The following is an 18,279-nucleotide window of genomic DNA, read 5'->3' on the forward strand; positions in this document are numbered from 1 at the left end:
AGTCACAGACTGAAACAGGCTCCAGGCTCTGAGCCGGCAGTCAGCACAGAGCCCGACGCGGGGCTCGAACCCACGAACCGCGAGATCATGACCTAAGCGAAAGTCGGACGCTTAACCGACTAAGCCACCCAGGCGCCCCAATATTTTGATTTTTTAAAATGTTTATTTAATTTTGAAAGAGAGAGAGAGACACAGAGTGTGAGTGGGGGAGGGGCAGAGAGAGAGAGGGAGACAGAATCCGAAGCAGGCTCCAGGCTCTGCACTGTCAGCACAGAGCCTGATGCGAGGCTCAAACTCATGAACCATGAGATCATGACTTGAGCCGAAGTTGGACCCTTAACCCACTGAGTCACCCAGATGCCCCTAGCCCTTGAATATTTTGAATATCACCCCTGCAAAAGCAATGTGGTTGCCTCTTATGTGGGACATCATATGTGGTGTGAGAGGCAAAAATTTTAAGTTCAAATTATCCGTGCAAATTCCTGAAATAGGGCTGCATTCATTTGCCTGTAGTTCTGAGTGTATTCCTTTAATTTTTATCACTGGTTCACTTTGGCCTGCAATTAATGCATCACATGTGGATACCTGATTGCTCTGATACCTGAACATTCTTTGCCATAGTCAAATTCTTCATATGGTGTTTTCATAGCTTTTATCAACACATAAAACATAGATACCAGTGCCTGACACAAAGAAGGGTTAGGGTAGGGGAGAATATTTAGGGGAATTCTAGGAAGTCAAGCGTGAATGTGATGCTACGTCTCTGTTTTGAATGTGTGTGGTCTAGAATTACATGGAGAAGGCTAGCTGGTCAAATCTTTTACCATACACAGGTAGTACACATGCAAATTAGAATCAAGGATCATAAATACTTAACCTGGGACAGTCTGAGTGTTATGAGAGTAAATGGGAGGAACATTCACACAAGGATGTTAAGGAAAGTTTTCTAGTGAAAGTGACAATTAAGATGGAAGAACTAGAGAAATGAAAAATGTGGGAAAAAAAAAAAAAAGGGCCAAAGAAAGAAGACAGCATGAGACACAGTTCAGAGTGTGTGTACTGGGGTGAGGGGAGTGGGTGAAAACACTGGGAAGAAGGGTAGGAACAAGATTAATCTCAAATTTATCCACTCTCTCCTTTGCTACTGAGATCAGCCTGGCCCAGGCATTCATTGTCTTTCCTGTGGACCCAGCTTCAGGCTCCTTGTGGGTCTCCCAAAGTCTTATGTTGCCTCTCTTTAATCCATAGAGGGAGGCTGAACTTCCTAAATGAGAAACTGTTTCTATCAATCTTCAGTTTAAAACCCTTTATTGACTGCAGACCAATATTTAATAAAAATTTAAATATATAAAAAGGATAATACATCATAATCAAGTATGGTTTATCCCAGGAATGCAGGCTTTGTTCAATAATGTTGGACAAGCTGATTCTAAAGTTCACACAGAAATGCGAAGGACCCAGAATAGCTGAAATATTTGAAAAAGAAGAGTTTCTAATTTCAAAACTTACTACCAATCTACAATAATCAAGACAGTGTGGTACCAGTCAATGGAATAGAACTGAGGGTCCAGATAATAAACCTATACATCTATAATCGATTGATTTTTGATAAAGTTACCAAGTTCATTCAGTAGGGAAGAATAGTCTTTTCAACAAGTGGTGTTGAGACAACTAGATATCCCCTACCTCAAAATATATGAAAATTAATTCAAAAGAGATCAAAGACCTAAATGTAAGAACTAAAGCTATAAACTTCTTAGAAGAACTCATAGGTGAATTTTTATAATTTTAGATTTGACAATGATTTCTTATATATAATACCACAAGCCCAAGCAACCAAAGAAAAAAGTAGATACATTTGGCTTCATCAGATTGAAAACTTTTGAGCATCAAAGGACACTATCAAAACAATGAAAAAGATGGAAAAATTATTTATAAATCATATATCTGATAAAGATCTGGAATTTAGAATATATAAAGAACTCTTACAACTCAACAACAAAAAGATAAAACATGTAATTTAAAAATGGGTCTAGGATTTGAATAGACATTTCTCTAAAGAGGATATTTACAAATGGCCAAAAAGCACATGAAAAGGTGTTCAACATTATTAGTTTTTAGGGAAAGGCAAATCAAAATCACAATAGAGATATCACTAAAATGGCTATTTTAAAAATAAAAAATAACAAATATTGGCGAATTTGTAGAGAAATGGAAGCCCTCATGTACTGCTAGTGGGAATGTAAAATAATACAACCTTTTTGGAATACAGTTTGGCAGTTTCTCAGAAAGTTAAATAAAGTTTTACTGCATGACCCAGAAATTCCACCCCTAGGCATATACCTTCCCCTCAAATGAAAATAAATGTTCAAATAAAAAAATAAATGTTCATACCCTCATTATCCATAAGAGTCAAAAGGTGGAAATAACTAAGTGTTCATCAACTTTTGAAGAGATAAACAACATGTGGTACATCCATACAATGAAATACTATTTAGTCATAACAAAAATGAAGTGTTGACACACACTACATGGATAAACCTTGAAAACTTCATGCTAAGTGAAAGTAACCAGTCACAAAAGGCTACATATCATATGATTTCATCTGTCTTAAGTGTCTGGATTAGACAAATACATAGAGCTAGAAAGTAGATTAATGGTTGTCAGGGAATAGAAGAAAGAGGGAATTGGAGTTGATGCTAACAGGAAGGGTTTCTTTCTGGAGTGATGAAAATGCTCTGGACTTAGTGCTGATGGTTACACAACATAGTTTATGTACTAAAAACAACTAAACTTCATACTTTTAAATGGTGAATTTTATGTTATATAAGTTTTATCTCAATTTAAAAAAGCTATTCTGAGGAAAAGAGCAATTAATGAAATTCACCATAACAACAGACTAGAAAAGAAAAACATAATAATCTTAATAGATACAGAAAAAGAATTTGACAAGATACGACATTCACTCATGATGTGCTGTTCTCAGTAAACTAGGAACTAACATTTTTTGAGTTTTATTTTAAACAAGTCCAGCAAGCATCACATTAAAAAATGAAAGAGAAATTTCTCCTACAAAAATTGGAAATAAGACCAGAATATTCACCTTCGTAAGTAAGTAAGTAAATGAAGAAGGGAAGGGAAGGGAAGGGAAGGGAAGGGAAGGGAAGGGAAGGGAAGGGAAGGGAAGGGAAGGGAAGGAAAGGAAAGGAAAGGAAAGGAAAGGAAAGGAAAGGAAAGGAAAGGAAAGGAAAGGAAAGGAAAGGAAAGGAAAGGAAAAAGGAAAGGAAAGGAAAAAGGAAAGGAAAGGAAAGGAAAAAGAAAATTCACTCTCACCACTCCTATTCAGAATTGTACTGACAGATGTAGCCAGTGCAATAAAGGAAGAAAAAGGCAGGAGGTGGGGGGAAAGCATGCAGAGTGGAAAGGAAAAAATAAAACTGTCTTATTTGTGGATTACATGTTGCATGGAAAATCCTAAAGAATCTACAGAAAAAGCTCCTGTAACTAATAAGCTATTTCAGGAGGTTCTCAAGTTACAAGATCAATATATAAAAAACAGTTGCATTTTTATGCTAACAATGAACATTGGGAAATTTAAATTAAAATGTACCATTTACAATAACACCAAAAGACCGTGAGATACTTAGATATAAATTTAACAAAATGTGTATGATTTCTGTATCCTAAAAGCTATGAAACACCAATGAGAGAAATCAAAGACCTAAGTAAATTGAATGATATACTGTGTTCATGGACTGGAAAACTCAGTATTGTTAAGATCCATACATTCAGCACAATGCCAATCAAAATTCTAGCCACTTATTTTGTAAAATTGATAAGCTGATTCTAAGAAAGTGGGTGATGGGCATTGAGGAGGGCACTTGTTGGGATGAGCATTGGGTATTGTATGGTAACCAGTTTGACAATAAATCATATTAAAAATTTTATATGGAAAATGAAAGAAAGTAGAATATCCAGAACAGTTTTTTTCAGAACTGTTTTTAAAAAGAAGTTAAATACATATCATTAGGTATTTAGTGGATACTTCATACACTACCTGATTTTAAGACTTACTATAAAGTTACAGAAATCAGGAGAGTGTGGCATTGGCAAAAGGATAGACATAAAGATCAGTGGAATAGAATAGGTCTGGAATTGACTGATGCATATATAGTCAACTGATTTTTAAAAAAAGGCACAAAGACATTTCAATGGAGGCTTCAGTGGTACAATCACACATCCATAGCAAAAAGAAACCAAAAGAAAATGTCACCCATATCTGATACTATATTAAGCTTAATTCAAGGGGCCCCTGGGTGGCTCAGTAACTTAAGCATCTGACTTCGGCTCAGGTCATGATCTCGTGGTTTGTGGGTTCGAGTTCCGTGTTGGGCTCTGTGTTGCAGCTTAAGAGCCTGGAGCCTGTTTTGGATTCTGTGTCTTCCTCTTTCTGATCCTCCCCCACTCACACTCTGTCTCTGACTCTCTCTCTCAAAAATAAATAAACATTAAAAATTTTTAAGATTAATTCAAAATAGACCATGGTGGGGCGCCTGGGTGGCTCAGTCGGTTGGGCGTCCAACTTCAGCTCAGGTCATGATCTCAGGGTTTGTGGGTTTGAGCCCCGCATTGGGCTCGGTGCTGGCAGCTGGCTCAGAGCCTGGAGGCTGTTTTGGATTCTGTATCTCCTCTTTCTGACCCTCCCCTGTTCATGCTGTCTCTCTCTCTCTCTCTCTCAGAAATAAATAAAACATTTAAAAAATTTCAAAATAGACCATGGAGTGAAATGTAAAGTCTAAAATACAATACTTGTGGAAGAAAACACAGGAGATAATCTTTGTGACCTGTGTTAGGTAAAGAGTTCTTAGCTATGACACTAAAAGCATGGTCCATTAAGTAAAACTGATAAATAAGACTTCATCTAAATGAAAAATTTTTGCTCTGTGGACACTATTAAGAGAATGGGCAGGTAAGCTATAGACTGGAAGAAAATATTTGCAGATTTTTTTTTCTTTTTTTAATGAATATTTTTAAAGTTTATTCATTTTGAGACAGAGAGAGAGAGTAGTGGGCAGAGAGAGAGAGAATTCCAAGTAGGCTCTGCACTATCAGTGTAGAGCCCAATGTGGGACTTGATCTCATGGACTAGGAGATCATGACATGAGCCAAAATCAAGAGTCAGACACTAAACTAACTGAACCATGCAGGCGCCCCTCCTTTTTAAAATTATATAGCTGACAAAGGACTTCTATTCAGAATATACAAAGGACTCTCAAAAACTAAACAATAAGAAATCAAACAATCCAATTAAAAAGCAAGCTAGATATTTTATTTTTATTTTTTTTTATTTTTAAAATGTTTTCATTGGGGCGCCTGGGTGGCTTAGTCGGTTAAGCGTCCGACTTTCGCTTAGGTCATGATCTCGCGGTTCGTGGGTTCGAGCCCCGCATCGGGCTCTGTGCTGACTGCCAGCTCAGAGCCTGGAGCCTGCTTCAGAGTCTGTGTCTCCCTCTCTCTCTGACCCTCCCCTGCTCACGCTGTCTCTCTCTCTCTCTCTCTCCTAGAAATAAATAAAAATATTTAAAAAAATGTTTTTATTTATTTTTGAGAGAGAGACAGAGAGAGACAGAGAGACAGAGAGAGAGAGAGTATGAGCAGGGGAGGAGCAGAGAAATAGGGAGACAGAATCTGAAGATGGCTCCAGGCTCTGAGCTGTCAGCAAAGAGCCTGATGCTGGGCTTGAACTTGTGAACCACAAGACTGTGACCTGAGCTGAAGTCAGATGCTTAACCACTGAGCCACCCAGGCACACCAAAAGTAAGCTAAATATTTTAACAGACACTTCACCAAAGAAGATACATGGATGGCAAATAAGCACATAAAAACATCCTTCATGTCATTAATCATTATGGAAATGCAAGTTAAAACCACGATGAGATACTACTACATACCTATTAGAATGATTAACAGAAGGAAATAAACTGGTAATATCAAGTACTGTCAAGGATATGCAGTAACTAAAACATTGTGTCTGAATGAAAAATGGCATACCTACTTTTTTTAACCTTTTTTTAATAGTTTATTGTCAAGTTGGTTTCCATATAACACGCAGTGCTCATCCCCACAAGTGCCCCCCTCCATGCCCATCACCCCCACTCTCCTCCCCCCATACCCGTCAGTCCTCAGGTTGTTCTCAACATTCAAGAGTCTCTCATGGTTTGCCTCCCTCTCTCTCCCCAACTATTTTCCCCTTCTTCTCCCCCACGGTCCTCCGTTAAGTTCCTCCTAATCCTCCTATATGTGCAAACATAATGGTATTTGTTCTTCTCTGCCTGACTTATTTCACTCAGCATAACATCCTCAAGTTCCATCCATGTTGCTACAAATGGTCAGATTTCATTCTTTTTCATTTCCATGCTTGAACTTTATTTTATCCCAATTATACTCTAATCAACTTAACCTAAAGACAAAAAATCCTATTGACTGTAGGTTAAAGCTTAAACGCCTTTATTGGCCCATCAGTCAGGCCTCTTCAATCTCTTCAACGGTGTGTGAGGCAGAAATCAGATTGCAGTAAGTCATGTGTGACGTCCCCTGCACTTTTCCTTCCTAGGACTTGCCCCAGTTTGACATTGTTAAATGCATCTCTCTGTCTATCTGTACTATTTCCTTCTGCTGTACTGAGAGCTCTGGAGAACACTGTGTTTCCTTTACCCAGCCTCATGCTTAGCAGATAGCAAATGCTTGCTGTTGAATGAATGAATGAATGAATGAATAAATAAATAGAGTAATTAATGAGATAAGTCTTATTGGTGAATTCTACATATTGACACTGAGCATATTTTTGGATTTTTTTTGGAACATACTTTAAAAATTATTTTAAAAGATAGACAGTACTTCTCAATATTATGCAAAAAAAATTCCTGTAGCAATAGTTATTTTTAATCTAAGCCAGTTGATTCCTTACTAGCAGGACAACCAACTTTGATTTTTTTTTATGCTCCCCTCCCCAAAGATTTACAATATATTGTAAAGGTACTCTGTGTGCTCTTCCAGGCTTTTCTGTGTAGTTTCCAATCCAACTTCTTTACTATATTAACCATCTTCCTGGGACACCATCTGGGGTAAATCCTCAGCCAATGACCATCAACTTTATATTTTTCTCTAGCTGCAGTACACGCAAATGAGAATTTGAATCATATAGAAGATCACATCTACTCCAAAAGGCTTTCCCTGGTTGGCATGATTTTTATTCACAGGAAGAAAACACTCACACTTTGATTTTGGTGGCAAGAGATATGTGATCCTTGACTCATCTCTTTCAGATTGGGTCCTACTTTGGGGCCTCCCTCTGCTCTGTGGACATGGACAAAGACGGCAGCTCTGACCTGGTCCTCATTGGGGCCCCCCATTACTACGAGCAGACAAGGGGGGGGCAGGTGTCTGTATGCCCCTTGCCTCGGGGGGTGAGTTGCTGATGGGGCCTGGGCTGAGTGGGATCTGGGTGTGAGCTAGGAGTTACCCACGTTGGACCCTGACACTGTTTTTGTTCTGCAGAGGGCTAAGTGGCAGTGTGAGGCTGTTCTCCGTGGGGAGCAGGGCCACCCCTGGGGCCGCTTTGGGGCAGCCCTGACAGTGCTGGGAGACGTGAATGGAGACAAGGTGACAGACGTGGCCATTGGAGCCCCAGGAGAGCAGGAGAACCGGGGTGCTGTTTACCTATTTCATGGAACCTCAAGATCAAGCATTAGCCCTTCCCACAGCCAGGTGAGGCCCGGTCACTGTCCCTGTTATGATAGTAGCCTCTTTGCTGATCTTCCTTTTCCTTCCTTCCTTCCTTCCTTCCTTCCTTCCTTCCTTCCTTCCTTGTTTCTTTCTGTTTCTTTTTTAATGTTTATTTATTTTTGAGAGAGAGAGAGAGAGACAGCGTAGTAGGAGGAGAGGCAGAGAGAGAGGGAGACAGAGAATTCCAAGCAGGCTCTGTGCTGTCAGAGCAGAGCCCAAAGCTGGGCTCAAACTCATGAACCATGAGATTATGAACTGAGACAAAGTCTGATGCTTAAGCGACTGAGCCACCCAGATGCTCTTCTGTCTCTTTCTTTAAAAAAATTTTTAATGTTTTATTTATTCTTGAGGTGGGGGAGGGGCAGAGAGAGGGAGACACAGAATGAAAAGTAGGCTCTAGACTCTGAGCTGTCAGCACAGAGCCCAACACAGGGCTTGAGCCAGCAAACCCAGAGATCATGACCGAAGTTGGGTGCTTAACTGATGGAGTTACACAGGTGCCCTTGTCGTTTCTAATTCAACATCCTCAGAGTTGCCAGATCAGTTCTCCTAGTACTGCTTTTCAGAATTATCAAAAATAATAACACACTTCATAGAAACTCTTACCACAACTATAGGAGGTGAATGGGGGCACAAACACCCCCTCTTCACAGATGAGCAGATTAAGCCTCAAAGGTGGTAAATGGCTGGCTCCTTGTTCCTGGCTCGATAGAGTCCACTGTTTAGAGGGATCTCCACAATCTGGTTCTCTCCCACCACTGCCAGCTGAGGCCATCGGGTCTTCTGCCTTTGGGTCTCTGACTTTTTTCCAGCCTCACATTTTTCTTATGTCCTTTTTCTCTCTGTCCCCCATCGCTCCTACAAAATCCCCCTCACCAGAGGTTCAATCCTACAAATACATTAAAAATTACTTGAAGGCCTTGGGGCACCTGCCTGGCTCAGGTGGTTAAGTGTCCGACTTCAGCTCGGGTCATTATCTCATGGTTTGTGGGTTTGAGCCCTGTTTTGGGCTCTGTGCTGACAGCTCAGAGCCTGAAGCCTGCTTCACCGTGGAGCCTAATACGGGGTTTGAACTCACAAATTATGAGCTCATGGCCTGAGCCAAAACCAGGAGTTGTATACTTAACTGACTAAGCTACCCAGTGCCCCAGCCCACCTTATTTTTTAATGCACTTCAAAATAAGTTGCAATGCCCCTAAATAGTTCAGTATGTTTATCATTAACTAGAATTCAATATTTGCTTACTGTTGTTTTTGGGATGAAGTTTACAGACAGAAAATGCACAAATCTTTGCCACTGAGTGATTGAGTGGAGCCCAGACAATTTGTCCTCTTGGGTCATTCTGGGTAACTGAGTTACACACTTCCCTATTCTTTCCCACTCCCTTTGTCTCCTATTTTCTACCCCCAGCGGATTGAAAGCTCCCAGCTCTCCCCCACGCTCCAATATTTTGGTCAGTCACTGAGTGGGGGCCAGGACCTCACAATGGATGGACTGGTGGACCTGGCTATAGGGGCCCAAGGCCATGTGCTGCTGCTTAGGTAAGAACTTCTTTTACAGCACACCAAATATTTTCCCTTTCGGGGGGGGGGGGCCTTTGCTGTCTGAAAGCCCTTGATGACCCTCTGTTGTCCCTACAGATCCCAGCCTGTGCTGAGACTTGAGGTGACCATGGAGTTCACACCCAAAGAAGTGGCAAGGAATGTGTTTGAGTGTCATGAAAAGGCGGTGAAAGATCAGACTGCTGGGGAGGTCAGAGTTTGCCTCCGTGTCCGCAAGAATACACCGGACAGGCTAAGAGAAGGTGAGGCTGGGTAGGTAAATCTAAAAGGGTTAAATGTGTGGCCCAATGCAGTCTTCTCGCAGTTGAGAGCAAACTTCCAGACAGGCTTCTACAGCCTTTTCCAAGCTTGGCTGGAGTGAGAAGGCATTTCCCTGACTGGGTGGAGAGGCCCAGCAAACCTCACCAGAAGTGAGCAAGTGGCACTCCTCTACTCTCTCAGTTCTCCAGAGAAACAGTGCCTCCCCCCCCCCCCAACCTGTGAACTAACCAGGATTTTCTTTTAAGTCAAGAGATAACTCATCTAAAGGGCAGGTTGAGTTGATGAAGCTAAATACAAGTTCAGAAAACACTTGGACATGCATTTTATCACAACTAACTTGACTTTACCCTTGTCTCTGATCTGAAAGAAAGGCATTGTAGTTGGTGTGGGGGAATAGTAATGATGGTACTAGAGAGAAATGAGAAGGGAATAAAATTAGGTTTCTAGCAGTAATCTTACTGGGCTGAGGAGATAGCAGTCAGTTTGGGGCAGCTAGCATGGTTAGACATTGACAGAAAAGTGTTGGAGAGTAGAGAATCGTGTAGAAGGTGCCCCAAAGCCTACATATAAATTCCTCTCAAATCATTGGCTGACTTCCTCAGCCATGTATGTCTAGATCAATACTCTAAGAAACTCAGCAGAAGACAGCAGCTGAAGAGTTGAGTAAAAGTTCAGCTCCCTAATGCAGGGGAAATAGGAATTTGAGAGGAGTGTTGGTAAGTAACTTGGTCTTTCTATTGGAACAACGTCTATCCAGACCAGAAACTAAGAGAAACAGTAGACAATAGAAATAGACCCACAGGTGTTTCAGAAATTGGAGTTACTAGGAATTTAAAAAGCAACTACAGTTAAGATCTTCAAGAAAAAAGAGGAAATGATGGAGAACTTCAGAAAAGACCTGGAATTCATAAAATAGAGTAAAATGGAAACTCTAGAACTGAAAAATACCTGGACTGAAATTAAGAATTCAACAAATAGATTTAATAGCAGGTTCGAAGCAAAACAAAGAATTAGTGAACTGGAAGGTAAATCGATGGCAAGTATTTAGATAAACACACACAGAGAAAAGAGGATGAGAAATACAGAAAAAAAATTGTAAGACATATGGAACATGGTGAAAATTTTAATAAACATGTAATTTAGAATTTTAAGAAGAGAGAGGATAAGAAAGAAGCAACAAAATACAGGGAACAAATTTTCTTTTTAAAAAAATTTTATTTAATCATTTTGAGAGAGAGAGAGAGCACACAAGCAAGGAGAGAGAGAGAGAGAGAGAGAGAGAGAGAAAGAGAGAGAATCCCAAGCAGGCTCCAAGCTGTCAGTATGAGCCCAAAGTGGGGCTCATGTGAAATCAAGACCTGAGTTGAAATCAAGAGTTATAACCTTAGCTGACATAGCCACCCAGGTGCCCTAGTGACAATTTTTTAAAAAAAACTCATGGAAGACATCAAGATTCTCTGCCAAAACAAAGAAGGATAAATATAAAGGAAACCATACCATAGTACATTATACCAATGTATAAAACATTATACATTGTACCATACCAAGGCACAGACTACTGAAGACCAAAGACAAAGAGAAAGAAGTTAAAAGCAGTCAGAAAAATATACTTAATTTTCTAGTATGTCACAGAATAGCTACTATTTACTGAGCACTTTCTGTGTGGCAGGACTGTGATAAATGCTTTATAGACACCATTTCATTTCATTTTCACCACTGGGAAGGTACAATTATCTTCCTCAATTTAAAAATAAGGAATGGGCAGGGTGCCTGGGTGGCTCAGTTGGTTAAGTGTCCAATTCTTGACGTCAGTACAGGTCATGATACCATGGTTTGTGAGTTCCAACTACTTGCTCTGTGCTGACAGCGCAGAGCCTGCTTGGGATTCTCTCTCTGCCTCTCTTTCTCTGCCCCTCCTCTCCCTCCCCCCAAAATACACAAACTTAAAAAAATATTTAAAAAATTAGGAATGGGACTCAAAGAGTTCATGCAGCATGCCCAACGTAGAGCTGGGCCTCAAACTCATGATGGTCTGACTCCAAATCTGGGCTCTTCACTACCATGCTGCCCTGCCTCTTTAGGAGAGATTCAGAGCAGCGTCACATATGATATGGCTCTGGATCCAAGACTCTCACATCCCCGAGTTGCCTTTGAAGAGACAAAGAACAGCACACGCAGACAGACAAGGGTCTTGAAGCTGAATCAAGAATGTGAGACCCTGAAGCTATTGTTACTGGTGAGGAAGGGTTGGCTACACTCCTGGGTTCTCCATGCATGGGGTTGGTTTGGGAGGCTAAGGAGGACAAACCCTCAAACCCCTACTATCTCTCAGTATTGTGTAGAGGACTCAGTGAACCCCATCGTCCTGAACTTCAACTTCTCTCTGGTGGGGAAGCCCTTGGCCTTATTCGGGAACCTCCAGCCAGTGCTGGCTGTGGATGCTCAGAGACTCTTCACAGCTTTGGTGAGTTTTTTGGAGTTGGGGTCCCGCAGGGTCATGGAAGAGACCAGAGGCCAAGATTGTTGAAGAGCATTTTATTTCATTTCACATAATTTTATTTCAATATTATATTTTATTTTAACTTAAATTTTAGTTAATATACAGTGCAATATTGGCTTCAGGAGCAGAATTCATCACTTACATACAACATCCAGAGCTCATCACAAGTGCCCTCCTTAATACCCATCACCCATCTTGTTCATCTCTCATGCACTTCTCTCTGTCAACCTTCAGTTTATTCTCTATCATTAAGATTCCCTTGTGATTTGTTTCCCTCTCTTCTCTCCCCATCCCTTTCCCATATGTTCATCTGTTTTGTTCCTTAAGTTCCATATATGAGTGAAATTCATATCGTGTTTGTCTTTCTCTGATTGACATATTTTACTTATCATAATACACTCTAGCTCAATATTTTATTTTATTGTTTCATTTCATTCTTTCCTTTCCTTCCATCATATGCTTTTTTTTTTTTTTTTTTTTTTGTAGTTTCCCTTTGAGCAGAATTGTGGCAGTGACAACATCTGCCACGATGACCTCAGCATCACCTTCACTTTTATGGGGTGAGTTTCTTTTCCTTACTGCTACCTGAAAATCTGCACCATAACCTGGTGCTCAGTTCTCCTGGCCCCTGAGGGAGCCCAGCTGCTCTGGAGGTGTTGGTGCGATTGCCCCATCCACTGTCTTCTCTCTCCAAGTGTCTGTGCCACCAGAAAAGTCTTGCCACATGGAAGCCCTCAGCATCTCATGGCCTGGCTTGTTCTTCCTACAGTCTGGATACCCTGGTGGTGGGTGGTCTTCGAGACGTGAATGTGACACTGACTGTGAGAAACCAGGGCGAGGACTCCTACAGGACTCAAGTTATCTTCTTCTACCCACCTGGCTTGTCCTATCGGCGGGTGTCAGTGGACCAGGTAGTCCAATCCTTCTCAGGCTCTGTCTGACTTTGTTTTCCTTGTGTCCACAGGTGGTGGTTGACATCACCACCTCTGTCTCCCTTGCCTTTCAGAAGCAGCACTCACAGCGACCTTGGCGCCTGACTTGTGAGTCTGATGACTCCATCAGTGGGCCTGAGGCTTTGAAGAATAGCAGTTGCAACATAAACCATCCCATCTTCTCAAACTACTCAGAGGTCAGGCTGCTGTCCTCCTCTTCCTTTCTCTTTTGTCTTTTTCTGAATTCTTCTCTTCTTTTTTTAAAAGTAGAGGCTCCTTTTTTGTGTGTGTTTTGAAAAATAGCTTTACTGAGATATAATTCATATACCATACAATTCACCCATTTCAAGCACACAAATCAGTGCCTTTGTAGTATGTTCACAGAGTTGTACATTCATCACCATGATCAATTTGGAATATTTTATTACCTCAAGAAAAGAGCCAGCTCTCCTTCGCCATCAACTCTAGTCCTTTCATTTCTCCAAGACCTAGGCAACCACTAATGTATTTTTTGTCTCTAGGTTCACCTATTCTGGACATTTCATATAAATTGGATTATATTGTATGTGCTCATGTTTTCAAGGATCATGCATGTTTGCAGCATCTATCAATATTTCATTTCTTTTTACTGCTGAATAGTATTCTATTGTATGGATGCACCACATTTTATTTATACATTCTTTAGTCGATAGACATTTGGGTTGTTTCTTCTATTCTTTTCACCATCTCTTCTTTCTCTAACTCCAGATCACCTTTAATATCACATTTGGTGTGGAATCTGATGCTTCCTTTGGAAACAGACTACTACTCAAGGCCAATGTGACCAGGTGTGCTGTGCCTATCTTATCCCCTTTGAGGCCCAACCCCCTGCCCGGGATGGACCACTGTCCTCTCCCCACTGGTTCTCTCCTCAGTTTATTCAGTTATTTATTTATTCATTCATTCATTCATTCATTCAATAAATACCAACTGAGCACTCACCATGTGCCAGGCATTGTTCTCAGTGCTGGTGGGACAGTGATGGACAAGACAGCTGTGGTTTCTGCCCTTACAGAGATTATAATTTAGTGGGAAGATATCCAGGAAAGCTCTCTGTTTCCTTTTAGTGAGAACAACACAACTAAGACCAACAAAACTGAATTCCAACTGGAGCTGCCTGTGAAATACACTGTCTTCGTGGTGGTCACCAGGTGCTGGCTCTAGGGCTTTAGCTCTGCCTTTACCACTGTGCTGGACATGGCCCATTTTGTATTTGTGTGTGTAAGTCTGTGCACATGAGTGCCTGTGTATGTGTGTCTAGCATATATGTGCCTCAGAGTGTACATGGTATATGTGCCTGTGTATATGTTTGTGTGTGTGACTCAAACTAGCGCATCCTGTGTGTCTGACACAAATCACCCCTTGCCTACTACCCTACTGGCATCTTCTCAGGGCAGCATTACCCATGTGCTTGTTCACTCCCTTACACCCTTGGCCCAAGTCTCCCTCTCAGGACACCTCTGATGTACTGACACCTCCTGTACTTTCTTCTTTCTCCCATCAGCCATGAAGCCTCTACCAAATATCTCAACTTCGTAGCCTTGGAGAAGACCAGCCACATTATAATACACCAATATGAGGTGAGGGGAGCTGAGAAGGAGGACAAGGAGGGAAATCAATGTGATGAGAATGCAATAATGGGAAATAATGATGGGAGACATGCCTCAGGTGCCTACTATGTGCTGGGCTCTGTTCCAAGCTCACTCTCACCCTATCCACACAGAAGGACACACACACACACACACACACACACCTCATTTTATCCTTACAATGAGTCTTTGAAGGAGGCATTGTCATTATCTCCAGTTCACAGATTGAGAAACTGAGGCTCAGAGAGTTTAACAGAGCATGGCCACAGTCTCCCGACTAGTAAGTGGAAGAGACACTACTTATTACCAGCCTATCTAGGTCTTGAATGTGTGTTTAAGTGCTACAATCTACTGGGTCCCAGCAAGTATCAAGAGGGAGGCTGCTTGAGTCTGTGAGGCCTTATTTAGTACTGGGCTGTTAGGAGTGGGAGGCTGATTCCATTTGCTGGTGGGAACATAAAGACCAGAGCTCTGATATCCACTGCCCTCTTCCCACTGTGCAGCTCAACAACTTGGGTCAGAGGAGCCTCCCCATCAGTGTGGTCTTCTGGGTACCTATCAAACTGAACCAGGTGGCCGTGTGGGAAAACCTCCAGGTCACCCTTTCCCAGGTAAGCCTAGTTGGGCTTGATCAGTGGCCCAGCTCCTCCCTCCATAGCCCTGGTCTTTCCTAAAATCTCTGTTTCCTCTGTTGGATTTTGGTGGCACTTTGATACTCTCCTGGACCTATGCCATTTCAGCCTCCTTGAGGGTGGACTCACAAGCCCTCATATCTCTCTCTTCTCACAGTGTCTCTTTTTCCTCAGAACCTCTCCAGCACATGCCACACCGAGGAGAAGTCTCCCCCTCTCTCTGACTTCATGAAAGAGCTTAATAAGGCCCCAGTGGTGGTAAGAATAAGCCAGAACAAGCATTGTCCCTTTGTTGGTGCTCAATACCATCTGTCAACTGAGTGGACTGGATGCATGAGCATTTTCTGTGTCCAGTTTCCTTAGTTACTTCTCCCCTTTCCTCCTTTTCCCAGAACTGCTTCATTGCTGTCTGCCAGAGAATCCAGTGTGACATCCCATCCTTCGGCATCCAGGAAAGAGTCAACATTACCCTCGAAGGCGAACTCTCGTTTGACTGGTATATCAAGGTGTGTGAGGGACAGGACTCAGCTGGGCATGGGCATGATACTTCAGAGGGCCCACGGGTCCAGATTCCATCCTTTCTCTCCTAGACTTCAGCAAACTACCTTCAAGTTGTGAGCACAGCAGAGGTCTTGTTTGATGATTCGAAGTTTGCCCTGCTTCCAGGACAGGAGGCATTTCTGAGGGCCCAGGTATCTGTCTCTGACCCAGAGGGACTATTAGAGGTAGGAGGGGAGGCTGGGTTTGTGGAAGTCTCTGGGTAAAGAGCTAGAGAGACAGAGGAGGAGGAGTGGGAAGAGGAGTGAGAGCAGAGAGAAAGGCCAGTCATTGGGTTAAAGGAATGCAGAAAGCCTGACTAGGAAATCCCTAAAATCTGGAGTTCATCTGTTCCCCTGATGTACCCTCCCTCCCCCTGTTACAGACAGAAACCAAAGTGGAGCCACATGAAGTGCACAACTCTGTACCACTTATAGTGGGCAGCTCAGTAGGGGGGCTGGTGCTTCTGGCCCTCATCAGCGCTGGACTGTACAAGGTATCCCCTCTTCCTTTCTGCTTTCCTCTCCCCTCACTGCTTCTTACTCAACAGCTCATTATTTGGTTTGACTCCCACCAAGTCACAGAGTCTCCATTTTCTTCAGCTATAAAATGAGAATATAAATACCACTTTGTGAAGGTAACTGAGTTAATATATACGTAGTGTACTTTGAATGGTCCTGGGTACAGAATGACCACTATGTAGGGATATTAATCTTTCTCCTTCTAAGTTTTATTTATTTTCTGTTTCCTGGCTCTAACATCAATGCCATCTCTTTCTCTGTCCCACTTTCCCCAGGTCTCTTTACACTCTGCCACATTACTTTTTGCACCCCCTAGATCTTATGTCTCCCCTCCTGGTCTGCATGGCCTTCACCACTTCCCTGACTTCGGTGGCCCTTACTCCTCTGTCTTTGCCTCCACAGCTTGGCTTCTTCAAACGGCAGTACAAGGACATGATGAATGAAGCTGCTCCCGACACCCAGCCCCAGTAACAGCTCCTTCCCCATTGAGTGGCCTCTTCTGCAACAAGTAGGACTTTGGTTAGACCAGCATGCAGGTCCCCAAGCTGTTAGACAGACTCAGCTATTAGGGGAGTGGGGTGGTAGCATTTTATTCAAGAAAGATCAGCTTGGGTTTCCATCCATGTGTATGTATGTTTGTGCAAGTGCGTGTGTCAGCATGTGCATGAGTTGTGTGTGTGATTCAGACGTATTTTGCATGGGGATGAGTGCCTTCAGTACAACCTCTCAGGCAGAAGAGAATTACTTAGGCTTCTTTGTGTATGGGTGAAGGTGCCATTGGGCCTTCCTCTTTTTTTTTTTTTTTTACAAATAGTTTATTGTCAAATTAGTTTCCACATAACACCCAGTGCTCATCCCCACAAGTGCCCTCCTCCATGCCCATCCCCCCCTCACCCTCACATCCATCAGTTCTCAGTTTTTGTCAGCATTCAAGAGTCTCTCATGGTTTGCCTCTCTCCCTTTCCCCCACCATTTCCCCCCTTCTTCTCCCGATTGGTCCTCTGTTAAGTTCCTCCTAGTCCTCCTATACGTGCACACATATGATATTTGTCCTTCTCTGCCTGACTTATTTCGCTCAGCATAACACCCTCAAGGTCCATCCATGTAGCTACACATGGCCAGATTTCATTGTTTCTCATTGCCATGTAGTATTCCATGGTATAGATAAACCACATCTTCTTGATCCATTCGTCTGTTGATGGACACTTAGGCTCTTTCCATGTTTTAGCTATTGTGGAGAGTGCTGCTATGAACATTGGGGTACATGTGCTCCTATGCCTCAGCATTTCTGTATCCCTTGGGTAAATTCCTAGCAGTGCTATTGCTGGGTCATAGGGGAGTTCTATTGTTAGTTTCCTGAGGAACCTCCACACTGTTTTCCAGAGGGGCTGTACCAGTTTACATTCCCACCAACAGTGTAGGAGGGTGCCCGTTTCTCCACATCCTCGCCAGCATCTAGAGTTCTCTGATTTGCTCATTTTAGCCACTCTGACTGGCGTGAGGTGGTATCTCAGTGTGGTTTTGATTTGTATTTCCCTGATGAGGAGGGATGCTGAGCATCGTTTCATGTGTCTGTTGGCCATCTGGATGTCCTCTTTGGAGAAGTGTCTGTTCATGTCTTCTGCCCATTTCTTCACTGGGTTGTTTGTTTTTCGGGCGTGGAGTTTGGTGAGTTCCTTATAGATTCTGGATATTAACCCTTTATCTGATATGTCATTTGCAACTATCTTTTCCCATTCCGTTGGTTGCCTATTAATTTTCTGGGTTGTTTCCTTGGCTGTGCAGAAGCTTTTAATCTTGATGAGGTCCCAACAGTTTATTTTTGCTCTTGATTCCCTTGCTTTTGGGGATGTGTCAAGTAAGAAGTTGCTGCGGTGGAGGTCAAGGAGGTTGTTTCCTGCTTTCTCCTCTAGGGTGTTGA

At 42.3% G+C, this 18,279-nt stretch overlaps 1 protein-coding gene across 5 annotated transcripts in view; it reads left to right on the forward strand.

Annotated features, from left to right (window-relative positions):
* ITGAM (integrin subunit alpha M) overlaps positions 1-18,279 on the forward strand; it is a 45,708-nt gene that overhangs the window by 25,632 nt on the left and 1,797 nt on the right. For 3 of the 5 annotated variants that reach the window (XM_039247852.1, XM_039247855.1, XM_039247857.1), the window contains exons 13-30: positions 7,326-7,466; positions 7,558-7,767; positions 9,196-9,326; positions 9,426-9,589; positions 11,690-11,844; positions 11,941-12,072; positions 12,595-12,668; positions 12,878-13,019; positions 13,115-13,237; positions 13,788-13,867; positions 14,147-14,230; positions 14,584-14,659; positions 15,172-15,279; positions 15,475-15,558; positions 15,693-15,806; positions 15,891-15,992; positions 16,223-16,333; positions 16,761-16,866. In XM_039247852.1, coding sequence (XP_039103783.1) covers positions 7,326-7,466; positions 7,558-7,767; positions 9,196-9,326; positions 9,426-9,589; positions 11,690-11,844; positions 11,941-12,072; positions 12,595-12,668; positions 12,878-13,019; positions 13,115-13,237; positions 13,788-13,867; positions 14,147-14,230; positions 14,584-14,659; positions 15,172-15,279; positions 15,475-15,558; positions 15,693-15,806; positions 15,891-15,992; positions 16,223-16,333; positions 16,761-16,829 — 2,100 coding nt within the window. In that variant the 3' untranslated portion in view covers positions 16,830-16,866. Of the gene's footprint in view, positions 1-7,325; positions 7,467-7,557; positions 7,768-9,195; positions 9,327-9,425; positions 9,590-11,689; positions 11,845-11,940; positions 12,073-12,594; positions 12,669-12,877; positions 13,020-13,114; positions 13,238-13,787; positions 13,868-14,146; positions 14,231-14,583; positions 14,660-15,171; positions 15,280-15,474; positions 15,559-15,692; positions 15,807-15,890; positions 15,993-16,222; positions 16,334-16,760; positions 16,878-18,279 lie in introns of all 5 variants that reach the window. The other 2 variants (XM_039247854.1, XM_039247856.1) reach the window with 1 other exon arrangement.

Source organism: Hyaena hyaena, unplaced genomic scaffold (assembly GCF_003009895.1).
Source record: "Hyaena hyaena isolate Hyena2069 unplaced genomic scaffold, ASM300989v1 scaffold_306, whole genome shotgun sequence".
Taxonomy (NCBI): domain Eukaryota; kingdom Metazoa; phylum Chordata; class Mammalia; order Carnivora; family Hyaenidae; genus Hyaena; species Hyaena hyaena.